A 19067-nucleotide genomic window follows, 5' to 3' on the forward strand; every position below is an offset into this window, starting at 1 on the left:
TGACCCCAGGCATTCGAACGGTCCCTGGCAACCTGAACTGTTGTGCCTGTCGTGAGCTAGCCAGATACGATTCTAACCTGGGTGCTAAGCATTGCCCGGAACTACATCTGAACCCTGCGGCGGTTGAACTATTCCCACCTTACGGACAAGGCTATCAACATTCGGTGTTATACCGAGACATCTTCATTTCTGCTCTGTCATCGTCCGCAGAAAGAATCGCACGGACTGGCGGAACACTTTGTCCACGTTGATTCATTCCAAGCTACACTCCAAATCCGGCGTGGGTGAGTTGTCTATATCACTCACTGACAACCCGACCGCTATCCTGGACCGCCAACCGAAACGCTTTCATTGAACGACATCCTCGACCTTTTCCTTCCACCAGGTACTCGCCACCTTGCAGCCTTGACCTTCGTCAGTGGCGACGTCTATTGTGATCCCCTCACCAGCACCAACAACATAAACAGTTGTCGCTGTATCCATACATCCGACCAGCAGAAGAGCACATCGCCGCGCCAGCAATCATTGCTCCAATCACTTAGGCACGCATTCACTGAATTGAAGCTCAGAGCGAATATTTTGCTGGTGGTATCCTCGCGAAAGCTCAAGCCATAATCCGCTGGGACATTCGTCAAACCGTCAGCTGGCGAAAACATCCTTAGTCAGCTTCATTCGCCGAGTCAAGAAGCTTCAAAGTACCATTCGTCTGTACGCATACCCTATTCGACCATTATCCAGGGTTATTCACCTCCGGAACCTTAATCAACCAACAGTCATCTGTCCGAGCACAATTTGTGTCAGCCACCGACGACCCATTAGCACAATTTGATTGTGTTCATCATTGCGACGTGGGAGGAATATCTTCTGAAGTTTCCTTCATCAAAATGCCATCACGCATAAGTGGCGCCTGTAATGGGTGCCGGACGAAGAAACAGAAGGTAAGCACACTGTCACCGGACCATCAGACTTCAAGGAATATGATACCATGATCCTTCTGGCACCTTGCCAGTGAGTGTGGAAAGAGAAAATCATACCTTTGCAACTTACCATGCCTTTTCAATATGGGGAAAAGAAGCCATGCTAACGGATATTGATCAACAGTGCAGTGGTGATAAGTAAGTTTGAACCTCACTTTCTTCAAAGTAAACACAATCCGACCTCGAGGGGAATTCCCGATCTTATTATACCCGATCTCCTGGTTGCTGGATCATGTCTACCCCAGATGTTCTCCAGCGTACAGTCCACGCGGACGGCTAAATCGTTTTGGCACAACGATTGCAGCTGAGGTTTGGGACGACTCGACGCCAGCACAACCACCAATCGCGGTCATATCTTGTCCACACTTCATTGAACAATCCTTTGAGAACAGTGTGCCGACTTGCGCAACGCAAGCCAGTTGTCTCTTCTCCTGTCTTCTGCATTCCATATTGTCCTCAGACCCCGACTTGACGAGATACTGACGTTCTGCAATAGGTCAGGATGCGCACAATGTGCAGCTGCCGGTATGCAATGTACATGGCCCGAGCAAAGAAAAAGGTGAGCTTTGCCCCTTCTGTTGGGCAGAGAGTCTGACTCTCTTCTCATCCTCCTATATGTCTGGAAGCCTTGCGCTGATCTTTATGCTTGTCCAGAGGCCCAGCGAAAGGCTACATCGAGGGCTTAGAACACCGTCTCCACGAAGCCGAGTCACTCCTCCTCGCTCTCCTCCCCCTTGTGACCCCCGAACAACTGAACCTGGCCACTGAATCCCTCAACGCCGACGCACAAAAGACAAACATGATGGGCCTAAAGTCGCGAGACTCTGAATCCCCGACACCTCGTACAATGCGAACGAGTCCACCAATCTTAAACAAGAAGACCGGAATAGATTACTGGGATTCGTTTCCCCTAGATACAGCCGAGAACATTCGAAAATGGCAACAAGATTGCGCCATGCACTCTAATCAACCACTATCCTCAATTCATCAGTCGATGTTCAGCAGCTCCGGTGACGATCTACACTCTCACTCTCAACAGCGGCGCTCATCGACCGTTCGACATGCCCTGAACAGGGCCTCAGGAAGCCAATCGAGAGCCGGGTCCGTCGGCCCCAATCGACAAAGCCATAGTCAGGCCCAGGCGCATTCACATTCACTTTCCCACTCTGCTACCGGCTCTACTTCTGCTCCGTACCGGTCCATGAGCTCCGACTCATCATACCGCAGTGGAACAACTACTCCTGTCAACGTACCGCAACAACGCTCAAATTCACACTCACATACACATTCTCAACAATCGATCCCCATGACCACGGCCACAACCACAACCACGGCCAACGAATCATCGTCATCCATGCAACAACATAGCCAACGACACTCGCACACACACTCCAAGTCACTACAACAGCCCCAGCCGAGCTGGCAGTCTTTATCCCTATTTTCTCCTCTACCTTCGACCAGCAACAACCCCAACAACACTACAAATCACACCGCGAATAATGGTATCTCGGACTCCGACATGGGAATTGGTGTGAATATGGGTGTCGGCATCAGTGCCGAAGCCCTTCTTCTCCAGAACTTTGCCGACTCCACCTCTTGGGCGCAGCAGCAGCAGCAGCAGCAGTCTCAATCACAAAGCACCTCCATGCCCGGGCTGGTGACGGGACCAGGATTGTCTCCGAGCACGGGTGTGGGCCGCGCAACCGCAACGGCGACATCGACAACAACGGCCGTTGACAGTGGTCCTATGGAGATCGATACGGGATTCTTTGCGAATGATTTCCAGCGACGACTATTTTGGTGAATTACACATACACACATATATATAATAGAGAGATACCCCCTATGCTAGCCCGTGTTTGGTTCATTTGCGGTTGATAGATACATATCTCAAATCCCAAACCCTTGGGCTGGTATCTGAATTTGAATCCTTTTCTTCTTTCAATCTTCAGTCTAGCTTATGGCATGGCATGGCATGGTATGGTTCGGATATCGACTTTGATACCGAATCCCGAGAAACATTCTTGCTACCTATACATAGATCCTTTAAGGCGTGGAGTCATGCTAAACACATATTTACTATATTGGTACTAATATTAAGACACATATAACTAACTACTGTACGTACCTATCTGTAGTACTACAATGTATATATTATGTACCTGTCTATCTTAGGTAGTTCTCAGAAAGAACAAAAATCGGGTACCTAGTCACAAGAGAGTAGGCAGGTACTAGGTAAGGTAGCTTGTTATTTCTACCTCTATCGAAAGCAATTAGTACACTTTCTGTGACCTTGACATATCAATATACTGAGGTACATGTTAGCTTCAGACAGGGCAGTATTCTCGGTATAGTTCAACTTCCATTTATATGGGGACCACTCGCAGCGGACATTTACCCAAAAAGAGAAGGCTATACATAGGATAGAATAGTCTACAGAGCACAGCTGTTGCGACAGTGGGAGAGGATCAAAGGCAAGGGTACTAGCCCCAGAGCTCAAACGGGCCAATCATGCAATGTACTAGTATCCAATACATAGATCATATATAGACAAGGTAAGGTACCTTAAGTAGGCTCAAGGCAGTACGTAGTACCTATATCCTTCAAAGCGCAGCCAGACTCAAAAATATATACCAGAACAACCGTGGGTATCACTTAACTCTTAGGAATTCTCAAGACACATAGATGCTTTTTCGTTTCCTTCCCCTCCCCTTCCCTCTTATTCTTATCTTATCCAACAAGTCCGGAGCTTTGCTTGCCGCAACAGCTCTGAGGTAGGAACCAAATCGACCTTTGATCGACAGGAGAAATCAAAACTCCCAACCGCCATTCACGCCGCCACCACCAGGCGCGAACGGACCGGTCATGTTCTCCCAGCTGGCAGAGCCAAAGATGTCGGCGACGTTGTAGTCCATATTTCCCCAGAACATGGGGTCCGAGTACTCCTGCATACCGGTATTCGCGGTGCTGCTGTTGTTGTTGTTGCCGCCGGCCATGTCGCCATTGGCCGTATTGTTGGCGCCAGGAAAAGCCATGTTCATGGTCGACCGGGCGAACGCCAGGTCTTGAGGCGTCGCATACACGGCGCTGCCGACTCCGAGGTTGTAGTGCGGTTGAGTGGTAGGTTGGCCGCGGTCCCAGTTGGAGAAGTCGAAGCTGGACGGTTGTCCGCCAGGCATGCCGGCGAACCCGGAAGAATTGGTGGGATCGAAGGTAGTAGAGGCCGCCCAGGACGGCGTGCTCCCAGAGGTAGATGGTTGTTTCGGTCGTTTCGACCTGGGGAGTTGGCCGGCCCCACCAGCCATTGTTGAGTGTTGTTGGACCGGCGACCCTGACACGGAGCCTGTGATGGACGATTTTCGAGGACTGGCGTCTTCGGCGCCCCCTGTCCGTGGTCGTTTTCTCGAAGTAGGCTGTGCCTGGTCGAAGTCGTGCGTCATGGAATGAGGCGCATGCTCGGGCTTCGGGACGGTGAGGAAGCCACTGCTGTTGGCCTTTCGCGACTGAATATTGTCCAGCAACAAACTTAGTACTTTATGACAATTCTGAACCGTGTACCAGCGCAGATTCATGCTCTCGAGCATGGACAGACAGGATTGCATGTCACTGAGCGCTCGAGCTTTGGCATATTTCCCGAGCTGGCATGCAAAGGCAATGATCAGGCCAGACATCCACACCGCGGAAAGCAGGCCTGGGAGAAACATTGACTGACTGTGAGCTCTATGAGATTTCAGACCGGTAACGATCCCTCGGGACGCTCGGATGCAGAGCTGAAGCCCATGTTGAAACTCCGGAGTTGACTGGTCGAGTGACAGACGTGGACGATTAACCAGCAAGAGAAGTCGATGATACAGAATCTTGAAAAAGCTAGCCAGGTGTTGTTGAGGAGGCAGAAAGGGGGGTTCGCTGGATGAGTTTGGCCCACCGGGGGCAGTGGTTGAGTTGGCGGCAGATGCCTTGACACCTCCATCAACAGGTTCATAGGCATTACACTGAAGATCGAGCTGATCGGTCTCACCGGTCAGGAAGCCAGGAAGATTATTCCACCAGGTTTCGATATCGCTTGTTAGACGCAGAATTTGCTCGTGCTTAGGAAAGCGATGATTAATGCTCTTGTGGAAGATTTCGATGATCTGGCCCGTCAACTTCGACCATTGCACGTATGCCGTCAATGCCGCTTCCCTGATGCGTCTCTCTCGTGCTTCCGGTGAATCGTCGTATTGCTCTGCCAATCGAGGATCGTCCGAGGGCATACGGGGTGGAGGCATAGGCATGCCCATATTGGCATTGGAAATCATGTCCCGGCCCCCGGCCTTGTGGAGCTCAGGGCCAGAAAGACAGACGTCGATATCGTCATCCTGAATGATGTTGGGGTCACCCAGGCTCAAATTGCAATGTCGGTCTAGAGCATAGGCAGACCAGAATATGCGTTTTCGAATGTCACATTCTTCTAGCGACAGTTGAGCGTAGCGTAGGGGACAACGGTGGAGGCCGGCATGGTAGATCAGCTTGACGATAATGCCGGCGACCGTGCTGGCTTGTCGAATGGCAAGGGTGGCACAAAGATAGAGCTCGGCCGCAAGGATGGCTTGGATGGTGGATAGATCATGGAGCAAAGCCAGGCAGCCGGCTACACGGCTTACATCAGCAGTGGATTTGATGCGTGATTCCATGGGAAGATGAATATCGGTTCGGTCGAGCGATGCAATATTGATGATCAACTGGAAAGTGATGAGTTTGTTGAGCTCGTTTGCAGATGGATTCTCTTTGGCCGTCTTTGGCGACCGACCCTGGCTGGCATAGATCACTTCCATGTCCTTCAGAAAGGTGGGGCCATGGAGGAATGGAAATAGAGGATGCCATGCTGTGAAGAACGACATGACGAGTTCAATGGCAATTTTCTTGTCCGGTGGTTTCCCCAGCGCGCACGAGAGAAGTTGCGGAAACTGGTCAGTTGCACTCGGACCTTCGTGTAGAGGTCCATTGTATGATCGGCCTTCCGCGTCTTCGCCGGTCAAGATATCTTCGCTCGCGGGGACAGCGTTGGGCCCGCCGGAATTGGAAGAAGCAAACGCGGCGGAGAATGCCTGCCGGACAGTGTTGACAAAGTAGACTCCAGACGAACTCCCCAACCAGGCGGTGCCCTGAGTGGACAGCTTTTTAAGGGTTCCAATCTCAGAAGTATGGGTTGGACGTTCCTCGGGACTACTGGCGCTGTCGGAATCGTTGGTATTTGCTGTTGTAGTGGCGTTTGTTGATGGAGGGACCGCGGGGGGTGTGGGCTGCCCGACGCTGGGAGAAGGGTTATTGGAATGGGGAGTCATGGCTGATCTGAGGATTGTTCTGATTATCTTATCGGAGATGGCGAGAGAGTGCCATCATAGTCGTGGTTGGAGAAGGAAACGGTGTGATAGATCTCAGCAGCGATGGCGAAGGGGATGGCGATGGCGATGGCGATGAAACGGATGACTGGTGATTGATTCTTCAAGGATTGTCAGCTTGTAGCGATCGATTTTGGAAAAGGACGAGAGTGGTCAGACGGGAAAAGGGAGCCGGCGGAGGCAGTTATGGTCGGTTGTGGCGTCGTATTATTGACTCTTGAAGAAGCAGAGGAAAATAAAGGAGGTCAAGGCGTAAAGGCTCGCCCGTGTCGGCTTGCTGACGGAAGTAGAAGGGAAAATCAGATAGATTCCCGGCCAGCCCGGATCGATCGTACTTTGTAGAGAGAGAGGAGCTGAGGCGGCCTGCCAACCCGAAGAGTTTGACAACGGGTCAGCAAGTCGAGCAATCAACCTGCGATCCGTATTAAGCAGGATCAGACGATCATTGACAGGGAGCCTTCTCTTCGTAGCGAGCGCTTTCAATGCTGTCAACAGCAGCTGTGATCAAGTACGTCGTTGTAATAGACATATGGAAGTAAAGCAAAAGAAGTTCAGACTTCAGAGGCGCAGGAGGGCGCGCAGGCAACAGTTATTGAGCGCAGGTGGGCTTAGGGGCCGAAAATGGGTTCTAAGGGCAAGTTTGATGCCTAAATTGCGATTACGCAGCCTAAGGGCCTAAGGACCTAAGGAGCATAGGGCCCCCAGAGGCAAGGGCACGCCCAGCGCTTCAGCCTGGATACCCTTCATCTTCTTAACTTGCTCATTCTGGTGAGAACTAAGGTAGGTATGCTTCCCCATCATGTTCATCTGCTACCATTCCAGCCTTCATACACAGCAAACAAAAGAGACAGAATCTTCTTATGACTCTGGTTGCACTGAAGGCATTGAGCGCTTTTGATATCCTGTTTCAAAGGGCAACTTCGGCGTAGAATATGCCCTGAGAAGCCTACCATTATGGCCAGGGCAGGTAATGAATAAATCGCCTGCTAAGGATGAGGAGAAGTGACACAAGGCTGGTGCAGTCCACCCACCAAAGCCCTCAGAACCATACACCAGATGGGCGACGAGACTGTATGTGAATGTCTCCTTCGTGCCCATGCTTTTGTCACAGGTCTGCTCTACCTCGCAACACCAACCACGCCATCTCCGTCTTTGATGCTGACCTCACGACCGATAACGCTGGCGGTCTTCAAGACACTCACCACTCCACCCATGACACCAACATCAACCCCCCGTGTGCCCTGGACGAACTGGACATCCTTCAACCACTCTCTCCCATCCTCCTCTGAGTAATGACAGCCTGCCTCGCCAGTACTGAGCATACGGATCCCCGATTCTGTGTCAGCATTGAAGGCCTGGATGCCTTGATCCAACGAATTGAAGATCTGCTTCAAGGTATCGTCATTGGCCGGGTCGGGGAAGCTCGAACGGGATGCAGCAATGTGCCAGCTGGGCCACGGTGTATAAATCTCGCCAATCTTTTTGAGGGGAGTATCTTCGCCATGAAAGTATGGTTTCGTCGTGAAATGCTCCCACATGAAGAAATCGGCTGCTGAGCTCGTCACTCCGTCTCGAAGGTCTTTGAACGGACCGAGCGGCACGATGGTCAATCCTTCTGACTTCGAGTCCTTTGTCTGATGCAGCCAGCCTTCTTGCTGCGCAAGCACAAATGCCATGACATGACTTCCACTTCCAATTCTGCTGACGGCCACTCGCCGATGGCTCTTCAAATCGTCCACGGATTTTATGTTGTCGCGATTGCGACCTGTGACGATGGCCCAGCGAAGGGGCGTCGTCACCCAGGACCCGACTATTGAGTATCCTTTCTCTTCTGGCGATTTGTTGTACATGTCCGGGTTCAGTAGCCCGGCGACCCATCCTTCGGTCAATCCAATTGCGAGATCGATCTCTTTCGAGCGGAGCGATGTGATCATATGTCCTGTGCCGGAAAGGAACGGTACGAGTGTTATCTGGACGGAGGGAGGAAAGAGGTTGTGCTTGTTGCAGAAATGGAGAGGGAGGAGGTAGTGTTCTGGCACGTAGCCTATGCGGACCTCGCGTGAGGACATGGTGTTGAGGAAACGCCGTCCAGCTGTTCTTGGGTCGTGACAAGCGTGTCAAACTGAATGTCCATTAATAATTGACGTTCAGGTTCAAGTCCATCAAGTTCATCAGAATGATGCCGGCTCCTGCTCCTCTTCATCACCGACCGTTAGGAAATTATCCCCTCCCCCGCAGTTTCCAACGTCCTGATTGAGCCGCAGTTTCCCCGACGATCATGTGATACCCCATTTACTACTACTTACCTTACGTGATACTTCGTACCTAAAAATACCTACTACCTTAGTAAGTGACCTGACGATTCAAGACCCAGATGGTCGACAGGAGCGGTACCTACGTAGGAAATCTGGTCGTATCTTACCTCAAGCCCAGGGACCAGCTGTTCCGGTCCTTTTGAACCTCAGTGTTGAAGGAGATGCTCTGAGAAGAAGTCATGTCCACCGTCTTCCATTAATTCATTCATGTTACACAGGTTATAGCCAATGCCTGATGACGTCTGCCAACCAACGCCAACCGACAAACAGCTGCAAGCTCAAGTCCTCGCTGCGTCTCTAGACGACACCAGTGAATGGACACGTGGGTAGATTGTCTTCATCTTTCCTGACGCAGGCTGGTTCGATTTCTATCCAGCATGCCTGCGCTCATCGACGCCAGCTCCAGCCCAACTTTCAATCTAGATCGCCTGGCATGGACCGAGGCCTCAGTATCTTCCAAGTCCTCCAGACCGAGCTTCTATCACGCGAAAACAACCGATCCACGCTAGGAATCGGGTTCCGCTTAGCCATCATCGAAGAGCGAGTCAAGAACCACGAAGCAAAAAGCAAAAACAATCTGGCCTGGCGACCTCAGCATGCCATCACACCCATCACTGCCCTCACACCCGAGACAAAACGGGTGGTCGAAGCCGAACGAGAACGGCTGTTGAAGAGAAGAGGCGCGAACCCTCTGAAAGACGACAAAGACCCTACCATGCTCATCCGGCACGAAGAGGTGTGGGAAGTCCACCCAGATTTCCCAAGAACAGTGCTGGAATTCAAAGAACTGCAATTCCGCCGTAAGTGGCTCTATCAACCCTGCCTATATGCTTGGACTTCCTGCCCGTTGCTGACCAGAAGACAGCCGATATCGTACGCAGTATGCTAGAATTCTACGCTGTCAAGGTATACCGACCAGACCTGAGACCGGTCACTACTAACCCAGATGATCGACTGGTCGATGTGCAGCGGAATCTTGAGACTTGTCTCGAGGAGCTGGCTATGGCTTGGGGTCTGAACTGGTTTCGCATTGGGGGGTTGACATTGCCTGGTCAACCGAATCCTTTTCCCAATCCCTAGAACTCAGCCTTGGTGGGACATTGCTACCTCAAGACACAATTACCTCCGCTCCCGCTGCTTTATTACCTGGCATCGCGAATGCACTGTCTTCGAATAAAGTGGCCAGGATATAGTCTTCGCCGAAAGAACTTACAATGACGACCTCCATGACGATCCATGACTGACGACTTACCAATGCCAATATCTCTACCATTTTACCCCCGTCTATGACATGGACGAAGAAGGGAGCGTTCCTGGGTCAGTTGAGCAAATGCGAGAGCCCTAAAGCTCTCCAAAATGAGACAGATCCGCGCCAATTGTTGCTGCCACGATGTCGACGAAATTATGACAGACTAGATAGAAGAAAACGCATACGATAAATAGTGACATAGGGTTGCTCAGCATAAACTACAAGAACTACCTGAGGTACTAGGTGCTTCAGATATCTAAGATAGCATACATAACATACGACAGTACCACTATCAATGCAATACTCCCCGATCTTCAACATGTCATAACATTGGCCCCAACCACTGCAGGAATGAAGTAGAGCCAAAGCAAAACACCCATCTAGCCCGCGTAACTTCAATAACACCTGACTAGGTTGTTGCAACAAAGTTGCAAGCCCCATCTGCCAGCCTCCCAATTCAAGGTCTCCCATGTAGACGACCTGCCAACCTCACGTATATAGACGATAGCCGACCATCATCCAATCCAAGTCGTAACACGATCTATGCCGCAATCGCTGTCCTCGATTTCAACAAGCCCTCAGTCGAACCCGCGACATCACCTTCTCCACCCTCACGCGCCACATCATCGTTGTCGTCGTCAACATCCTCCAAATCACTTTGCTTGAGCGGCCGACAAACCCCTTCCCTCGTACAGATCATGACATCCTGAACGAACCCTCTGACCACCGTGCGCCCGTATCCCTTCAATCTCCGAAGCTGGCTGTCGCGCATCGTCATCGGCGCAATGAGTGTCTTGATGCCCACCTGCTCCATCACCACGCCCGACAGCAGCGTGACATAGAGGAAAGGATGCTGGATCATCTCCACCGCGAATGCAGCCAGCACGGCGCGCGCTTTGGCGAGATACTCGGCCTGTCGGTCGAGCAGGTAGGACGACAGATACAGCAGGTTCGAACAGATGACGCCGTTGGGCGACGGGAGAGAATTGTCCGTGCCCGGTTTCAGCCGGATGATCTGTTCACCGGACGGTTCGGCCTGGTAGTATCCGCCGTTGTTGGAGGTGGTGTCGTCCTTGAAATGCGCGTCGAGGTACCCTTGTAATTGGACGGCCCAATCCAGATACGGTTGCGAGAGAGTGAGATCGTAGAGGGCGAGGTTGGCGAGTGTCATATATGCATAGTCATCGACGAATGCATTGTTGTCGTTGTTAGAAGGAGTGTTGGTATTTGGAACCCGGACCAATTTCCCTGTCGTGGAATTATACATTTCCGTATGCACGAATGCGGCCGCTCGCTCGGCGGCTTCTTGACACCGTGCTGCGCGATGCTTGTCGATCGTGGCGAGTGTGTTGGCCGCGCGCGCGAGGGCTGCGATTGCAAGCCCGTTCCACGAGGCGATCGTCTTGGTGTCGACCTCTGGAGGCTCGCGTTTGGTCTTGCGGTATTCCAGGAGTTTGGCGCGTCCGCTCTTAATCACGCGCACAATCTCGTCTTCGGCAAGCCCGAATTCTTTGGCGAGCACCGACGGCGTGGCTTGGATGTGTAGTACGTTTTGACTGAGGAATTCGTCGTGCAGGTCGTGTTGCGCCGGCACGTTTCCGTCCGGTTTGACGCCGAAATGGCGGGCGATGATGGCCGCGTCTCGTTCGCCGAGGATGGATTCGAGCTTTTTGAATGTCCACACGTAGAACGCGCCTTCCTTCTTGTCGTCCGTCACGCCGTTCGCCAGCGTGCTGAGTGTCGGTCGAGAGTCGGCGTCTTCGCTGGCGTACCAGCCGCCGCCGGGCCGGACGATGGGCGAATCCGGGTTCGTGAAGTATTCTACGAGATTATAGATGGTGCCGAGGATCTCGGGGTCGCGCCCGAGTGCCCACGCGTCGCAGTAACAGCCGAGGAGCTGCGCGTTGTCGCACGTCATCTTCTCAAAGTGAGGAAGATTCCAGTCCGGTGTCACACTGTATCGGTGGAATCCATAGCCCAGCTGATCTCTGAGGCCGGACCGCGACATGGCCAGTAGGGTGTGTAGAGACATGGATGCGGCCTGGAGACACGAGTCTCGCCCTAGAATTCCGGGGACAGGGCTGAAGAAGCCAAAACGCGTGTGCGTCGAAGGTTGGGCGATGGCCGCGCCGATGCGCAGGAGAAATGTGAGGTTGGAAGGGGTAGGGAATTTGGGCGAGGTCGGACTCGCGCTGAACCCGCCGTGTGTCGAGTCATATCGTGATATAAAATGGTTCAGAGCGTCGTCGAGGAGATCGAGTTCGATCGGTTCCGGTTCGTCTGTCTGCATTGGTCCGGCGTCGCGGACCGATTCACTGGATTGCGAATGGGTCCCTTCTGCTGCGAATGCGAGTAATTGAGCAGTGATGTCGGAAGATGATTGGAGACACCTTTCGCGTTGCGTCGTCCAGACTTCTTGCATCTTGTGTAGGATGTCGAGGAATGTCAGGGGAAGTTCGTCCTGAGAAGGCAATCGCTGGAGATTCGTGCTTTGTGACGGCCCCGGCCAATATGTCCCGCCGAAGACGGGTTTGAGATCGGGCGTAAGGAAGACATTCAGTGGCCAGCCTCCGGATCCGGTCGTCGCGGTGACATAACTCATATAAATGTCGTCCAGATCAGGGCGGCACTCCCGGTCCACCTTGATGGGGATGAAGGACTTGTTGAGTAGAGCGGCGACTTCAGGAGAACTGAATGATTCGCGTTCCATGACATGGCACCCTTGCGCATGATATGTGAGCGTAAGCAATATCGGTCGTAATGGGGTTACTTACAATGGCACGCATTATAGCCAATACTCAGAAATATGAGTCGTTGATACCGCTTGGCTAATGAAATAGTCTGCTCCGACCATTCCTGCCATGCTACCGGGTTGTCCTTGTGCGCTCGAAGCTGTATGCTGTCAGTGTTGACCATGGAGTCGACGGTGGAATTCTCACATAAGGCGATGCGCTATTTGCAAGGGCATTTTGCAATACAAGATCGGGTTCCTCGTAGCCCATCGGACCAGATGATCTATGGAGATTTCAAGATCTCCGATGGCACAGCTAGGACAGTTGAGGGAAAATGTGAGAGAACAAGTCTGACTAGAATTGCCGGAAGATGTTGAATTGAAAGAATTGAGGAGGAAAGAATCGGCCTGGTCTGTGCAAGGCTGTGAAAAGTCTTCCCCAGTGATCGGCAGAGACCGGCTAATGCAGGAAAGCGGGCGATGTGTCGAGGATGGGCCAGACTCTCACGAGGATCCTGCACTATTCGAGAGATGCGATGATAAGTGGCCAGACAGGAAACTGAGTGTACAGCAGAGATTTTCTTTTCCTCTTGACAACAAGAAGCAGAGAAATCAATACTGGTTGCGACTGGGAAAAGCGGGAAGTTGTCGAGAAGCCAATCAGCGTCGACTCGATATCAAGTTGAGAGATAAGCGCTTATCTAATCAGCTGGAACCAGCACGTGATTAGGCTGGAACTGATAAGGCTCGACTCCGCAGGAGGAACTGGGGACGGACCACAGCAGTACAAATTGGTAGTGTCACTGCTCATCTCTCGCCATCTTGTCTAGCATCTCCTCCTCTTCCGCCTCCATCAATGCTCGTAGCTCGGCTTCTTCCTCTTCGGTCAGCATGGGCAACTCAGTCACAGGCTCAGGCTCCTGCTCAAGTGGCCTGGGCTGCTTGGCCTCCTGTACGGCCTTCTCCAAATCTGTAGGGGCAAGGCTCCATCTACGCAGCGTCGCGTCAATGCTTACACTAATAAGCAAGTCATTTACCAGGCAAAGACGGGTCACCTCCTCGAAGTGTCCGGTAAAGATATGGTGAAGCTGTCCCGTTGCTTTGTTCCATACGCGAACCTCTTCGTCGCGGCATGCCGTTATTACCCAACCGTACGTGTCGTGGGTGACGACGTCTCTCACAAAGTCCGGATGCACCAAGGTCGTGTCCACATTCCAATTGTCGTTTCTCGAGAGATGTTTCGCGGTGTTGTCTGCAGACGCGGTCCATAGATCGCCGTCATCGTCGAAGTGTAACTGGTAGACACCTGTTTCGTGCACTAGGAGAGGCGGTGAGAGTCCCAGCTTGCCCGACGCAATATCAGTCGAATCCGGTAATGTAAAGAAAAAGATTTCCTGTTTCGAGGTGGAAAACATCACCACGGGTGAGTCGGGCGAGGACAGAGGATCGAGTACGATGCATTCAATGCCCCGGCAGTTAGGCTTGAGCCAACCCAACGATTGACCGTCCAAGGTCCAAAACCGGATGTCTCCATCTGTGCCGCCTGAAATCAGTATGTCCCGCCCGTCGGGTGTGCGAGCGACAAGCAGGCATTTGACAAAGTCTCTGTGGGCGGGGAAACTCGTGTGTTCGGTGACTTGTCGACCTTGTGTCGTCTCGTCTGCAAATCGGAACGTATACCTCCATATCGACTTATCCCAGCAGCCGGCAAAAATGTACATGGTTGTAAAAGGATCTAAAGTACTTTTGGTGGCATGATAGGCAAGGCTGGTCAGAGGTGCCTGTGGTCCTCTGGGAGTGGATGATATTTCATTGGTAGACAGACGGAGGCCGGTGACCGACCCTGAAGCCTCCGCAACGAAGACTACATCCCCACTGTCATCAAAGAAGTAATTGGCCTCGACATCTAATAGCTTAGAAGAGAATCTGACAGGGTCGCCGAGGGTGTTGGCTGCCTTACGGCCTTTTCGATCGTTCTCGGCCAAGGAAGTGCTGAGCGAACAGAATCAGTACGTGGAGTTTCGGCGGCCGTTCCCCCACAACTCACTCTGTCTGAAAGAAGTTCCCTGCATTGGAAGCGGTATTGAAGGACATGATTTGTTGGCAACCACAAGAACCGCTGAATTGGAAGGTGCGGTCTCTGGGTGAGAATGAAGATTGAATGTAAATACCACGGTATGCAGTGGGGGGGCATTCGCGCGTGTCATGTCATGATTTGAGGATTCCGCCCCGAGGAATCGCCAAGACTCCAGGGGAGTATAACAAGGTCAGATGCACAATAAACAGTGAATCATACAGCTATAACCGCAGCACTTCACGTCGCACTGACTGGCCGAAGAGCAGTTGCTCTGCTCCAAAATGCACAGGCACGCACCGACAGTTTTGTTAGCAGCAGTAACCTCAATTACAAGCCACCGTAACCTTCGATCCCCAGCGCAGCCTCGAATTCTTCTTCCTCTTCTCTCTTTCTACATCTCTCGTCTTCCACTTCTCACCAATTACCACCACTCCAAACTCGGATCTATCTCACCCCTTCATTGCTGCATTTCCTTCTTCATGTAACAATAGTCTTTTTTTGCCTGCGCTTGTGTGTATCCTGTCGCGGACATGGATCACCTCATCGGTCAACGGTTTAACCTCATTTCCAAAAGCGAAATCCGGTAGGTGGTGTGCCTCTCTTCTAACAGAGAGATTCGCTGACAGCTTCGGGCTCTAGCTATGTCGGTACTCTCCACGAGATCAACCCTGAGCAATCCACCATCGCTTTGGAAAATGTCTATTCGTTCGGTACAGAAGATCGCAATGCCGAAAAATTCGTTCCTCCCTCACAACAGAAATATGGCTTCATTGTCTTCCGTGGAAGCGACGTCAAGGACATCAAGATCGCCGAAGAAGAACAATCACAACCTTCTCCCCCTCCTTCCATGCCAAATGATCCCGCCATACTGGTATGTTGGTCTCTGCTTCTTGCTCACAGCCTTTTAAATGATGAAATATTTCGGATGTAAATTCACAGACCTGTTCTGAATGCGCAAACCCGTGTAGATATTTTCCGTTGCCTTCCTTCTGATATTATGGCAAAAACCAAGCTCATGATCACAATCTGCGTGCATTGAAGCCCCTGCTAACCGCATGTGACATGCAGAATGCTTCCCGGCCAGGTCCATCCATCGATGGCCCACCACGAGACTCTCCCTTCTCACCTCCGGGTTATCCTCCTCATCCTGGCTTCGGTGGCTTTTACCCTCCTCCTGGTCAATTTGGACGAGGCTATGGTCCACCTCCCCCAGGAGGCTTTGGTCCAGGGCCAGGTTTCCCGCCATACGGCCCGCCACCTCCAGGTTACTTTGGCCCCCCTGGAGGTCAGGGCTTTCCACCTCCACCTGGTCCTGGTCCTCATCCTTTCCAACACGGTCAGGCTCCCATCGGGCCACCTGGACAACGCAGCAACATGCCGCAACCTCAACCTCCACCGCCACCGCCAACACAACAACAGCAACCTCCTGAACCCAAGGGGCGCGCTCCTGCCCCCTCTTCGACCCTCACTTCAGAACTGCCAGACAACAAAGCTGGGCGATCGGCACCGTCTGCACCTCCGAAGACTGCTCAGCCTTCAATCCCTCCCCAAGCGAACACCGCACGAACGGAAAATGTTCCTAAGCCCCCCGCCTCAACTGCAACCGCTCCTCCACCAACACAAGCTCCTCCAGGACCAAAGACTAATCGAGTCACACCTGCAATACCATTCCAAGTCAATCAGAAGTCATTCACCCCTCCAGTCCAACCTACAGCAGATACGTCGGCCAATGGGAATGCGGCAGCCAAGCCTTCAAAGCCAATGCCATCTCAGGCAGCGATGGATGAAGCCGCTCGACAGGCGAAGGAGGCTGTTGCAGCGGCCATGGCAAAACTCAACCCACAGACGGCTGGCTCGCAGACCAAGTCCGCACCCTCAGCTGCCGCTGTTGATGCTTTGTCCAAACGAGTTGCAGAAATGTCAACGTCGAGCACAGCCAACGGCACGGCACGAGGTGGCAGAGGCGGCCTTCGAGGTGGACGAGGCAGCACTTATCCGCGCGGTGGTGGTGGACCGAAGAAGATGGAAATTCCCAAGTCAGACTTCGATTTCGAATCTGCAAACGCCAAATTCAAGAAGGAAGATCTGGTGAAGGAAGCAATCGCGTCGGGTTCTCCACCCGTGGCCGGAAAGGAAGAGAACGGTCTTGCAGAAATAGCCGACGACAGCGCAACCGACGCCGCGCCGGAGAGAAAAGATAGTCTTACTGGTGCTGGAGCGGCGTACAACAAGTCCACTTCGTTCTTCGACAATATCTCGTCCGAGGCCAGGGATCGTGAACAAGGGTCTGACGGGCGGTTCCATGGCAGACAGGTCCGCAGTGAAGAGTTCAAAAAGAATATTGAGACATTTGGACAAGGAAATGTTGACTCTGGATTCCGTGGACGAGGTCGAGGTGGTGGATATGGCCGAGGGCGACCGTATGGTGGTAACTACCGCGGTGGCTACAATCGCGGACATGGAAACGGTGGATATCGAGGAGGCCGAGGGCGTGGTGGCCAAGGACAGACAGAGAACCACGCCTCGAGTACTCAGGCTGCTACACAGTCATGAAACATGAGGTCGCCATGCAGCTGGCTTTGCCTGACGGTTTGGGGATGTTGTCCTGTATCAAGAGCGATGGCGTGGGTTTGCACTTGATTTACTCAGCATTGCTTGCCTGTACTGGCGTTGAACGTGCCAAAAGGGAGGTCTTCTTTTTCTCGGTGCACATGGCCGGCTATGGAGGGTTCGCTGTGATAGCGATACATGTTGCTGAGCTACGAAATCATGCTGAATGACATGGAAAAAGCACCGTGGTCAGAATGGCTCTTCCACGACGCAATGAATAGGAGACATGGACGCAAGACGAAAAGAGTCTTCGTCCAGCTACTTGATGAATCGAGACAACTCGTTCTGGAAACTCAGATCAGGGTTATTGTACCAATACAGTTGATGTTGGTCCCAGTACTAGTCGACGACGTTCTTTCTGCATTTTCCTTGCTCTCTCGCTGCCTTGCCTTCTCGCTCTTGGTATGTGTCTGTGTATGTGTTTCCATGCTCCATATGTTAAGAAGGAACCTCGTAGAATGGACCAACATTGACTCTTATTGGCATAATAGCGGTCTCTCTGTGTTAGGTGTAGTGGGAGAATGAGGTAAAGCTTTCAGCACCGAGTGTTGTTGGTGTTTCTGAAGGGAGACGAAGAGTGCGCGAGAGAGACTGCGGCATCAACTGAACCCCACAGCTTCACGCACCTCTCACCCTACCACTCTCTGCCTGCCCCAGCGCCTGCAATCACCTACCGCCAACAACAACCCTTTCGTGGTAAAGGATAGTTCGTATTTTACCAGCGGTGCAACAGGAAGTCTTGCTGGACCCAGAACTCGCGATGGCGAGCGAGGCACAATTCGATGCGGCCTTGTGAGTGATCCGATCCCTCTGCCGTTATGGTCCCAGTGCCGTTTGGTTTCGAGTCGGCCTGGACGACAATGCCTCAGAAGGACTTACAGCTAACCCAATGTTTTGATAATCAGAGATCTCCTGCGAAGGTTATCTCCGCTCAAAGTATCGAACAACCTCAATGCGATCACGACCCTCGTGCCCGACTTGACCGAAGACCTGCTCTCTTCTGTGGACCAACCCCTGACCTCGGCGAGATGCAAGAAGACGGGCCGTGACTACTTGCTGTGTGACTACAATAGAGATGGGGACTCGTATCGAAGTCCATGGAGCAACGAATTTGACCCACCACTCGACGACGCAACATATCCTAGCGACCGGGTGAGAAAGATGGAGGTGGAGGCCAACACTGCATTCGACGTTTACCGCCAAATGTACTACGAAGGTGGTACCGGAAGCGTATATCTGTGGGATCTCGACGACGGCTTTGCTGGGGTCGTTCTACTGAAAAAGAGCGGCGGTAAAGAAGCCGGATGGGACAGTATCCATGTCTTCGAGGTTGACGAGAGAAGAGGCAGTGGCCGCACATGTCACTACAAGTTGACCAGTACTGTGATTCTGCATCTGGGTCGAGAGAATGAGGCGGTCGGTTCGTTAAAGTTGGCGGGCAGCATGACCAGGCAGGTGGAGGCAGACTTGGTGGTAGACAATGTCGGCGGACAAGGGAAAGACGGAGGCCACGTGTGCAACATCGGTCGTCTTGTTGAAGACATGGAGGGCAAGATGAGGAATATGCTGCAAGAGGTATATTTTGGGAAAGCGAAGGACGTCGTGGGCGACCTCCGGAGCGTGGCACCTTTGACGGACATCAATCAGGAACGACAGGCCCAGAGAGATGTGATATCCAGCATGGGAAAATGAGACTTCTCAGACCTGGCTTGATATTGGCATGTCAC

At 52.3% G+C, this 19067-nt stretch overlaps 8 protein-coding genes across 8 annotated transcripts; 4 read left to right on the top strand and 4 right to left on the bottom strand.

The window, feature by feature from the left end:
• Nucleotides 1–1504: 1504 nt before the first annotated feature.
• On the top strand, nt 1505–2781 carry A1O1_01923 (uncharacterized protein; the record flags this gene model as incomplete). Its single annotated transcript, XM_007722835.1, has 2 exons — nt 1505–1536; nt 1632–2781. 2 exons carry the CDS (start codon nt 1505–1507, stop codon nt 2779–2781), a joined length of 1182 nt encoding a protein of 393 aa, XP_007721025.1.
• A 1006-nt stretch (nt 2782–3787) lies between these two features.
• Nucleotides 3788–6301, bottom strand: A1O1_01924 (uncharacterized protein; the record flags this gene model as incomplete). The annotated part of the gene is made up of 1 exon (XM_007722836.1): nt 3788–6301. One exon carries the CDS (start codon nt 6299–6301, stop codon nt 3788–3790), a length of 2514 nt encoding a protein of 837 aa, XP_007721026.1.
• Nucleotides 6302–7476: 1175 nt separating this feature from the next.
• Nucleotides 7477–8427, bottom strand: A1O1_01925 (alpha 1,3-glucosidase; the record flags this gene model as incomplete). Its single annotated transcript, XM_007722837.1, has 1 exon — nt 7477–8427. One exon carries the CDS (start codon nt 8425–8427, stop codon nt 7477–7479), a length of 951 nt encoding a protein of 316 aa, XP_007721027.1.
• Nucleotides 8428–9106: 679 nt separating this feature from the next.
• Nucleotides 9107–9753, top strand: A1O1_01926 (uncharacterized protein; the record flags this gene model as incomplete). Its single annotated transcript, XM_007722838.1, has 2 exons — nt 9107–9473; nt 9539–9753. The coding sequence occupies 2 exons, from the start codon at nt 9107–9109 to the stop codon at nt 9751–9753; spliced, it is 582 nt and encodes a 193-aa protein (XP_007721028.1).
• Nucleotides 9754–10463: 710 nt separating this feature from the next.
• On the bottom strand, nt 10464–12924 carry A1O1_01927 (uncharacterized protein; the record flags this gene model as incomplete). Its single annotated transcript, XM_007722839.1, has 3 exons — nt 10464–12643; nt 12697–12814; nt 12862–12924. The coding sequence occupies 3 exons, from the start codon at nt 12922–12924 to the stop codon at nt 10464–10466; spliced, it is 2361 nt and encodes a 786-aa protein (XP_007721029.1).
• A 529-nt stretch (nt 12925–13453) lies between these two features.
• Nucleotides 13454–14747, bottom strand: A1O1_01928 (uncharacterized protein; the record flags this gene model as incomplete). The annotated part of the gene is made up of 2 exons (XM_007722840.1): nt 13454–14645; nt 14701–14747. 2 exons carry the CDS (start codon nt 14745–14747, stop codon nt 13454–13456), a joined length of 1239 nt encoding a protein of 412 aa, XP_007721030.1.
• Nucleotides 14748–15260: 513 nt separating this feature from the next.
• A1O1_01929 (uncharacterized protein) lies at nt 15261–17283 on the top strand (the record flags this gene model as incomplete). The annotated part of the gene is made up of 3 exons (XM_007722841.1): nt 15261–15313; nt 15370–15601; nt 15799–17283. 3 exons carry the CDS (start codon nt 15261–15263, stop codon nt 17281–17283), a joined length of 1770 nt encoding a protein of 589 aa, XP_007721031.1.
• An 817-nt stretch (nt 17284–18100) lies between these two features.
• Nucleotides 18101–19032, top strand: A1O1_01930 (F-actin-capping protein subunit beta; the record flags this gene model as incomplete). Its single annotated transcript, XM_007722842.1, has 2 exons — nt 18101–18132; nt 18246–19032. The coding sequence occupies 2 exons, from the start codon at nt 18101–18103 to the stop codon at nt 19030–19032; spliced, it is 819 nt and encodes a 272-aa protein (XP_007721032.1).
• Between the last annotated feature and the right edge of the window lie 35 nt (nt 19033–19067).

The sequence above is a fragment of the Capronia coronata genome (assembly GCF_000585585.1).
Source record: "Capronia coronata CBS 617.96 chromosome Unknown acBCG-supercont1.2, whole genome shotgun sequence".
Lineage (NCBI taxonomy): Eukaryota > Fungi > Ascomycota > Eurotiomycetes > Chaetothyriales > Herpotrichiellaceae > Capronia > Capronia coronata.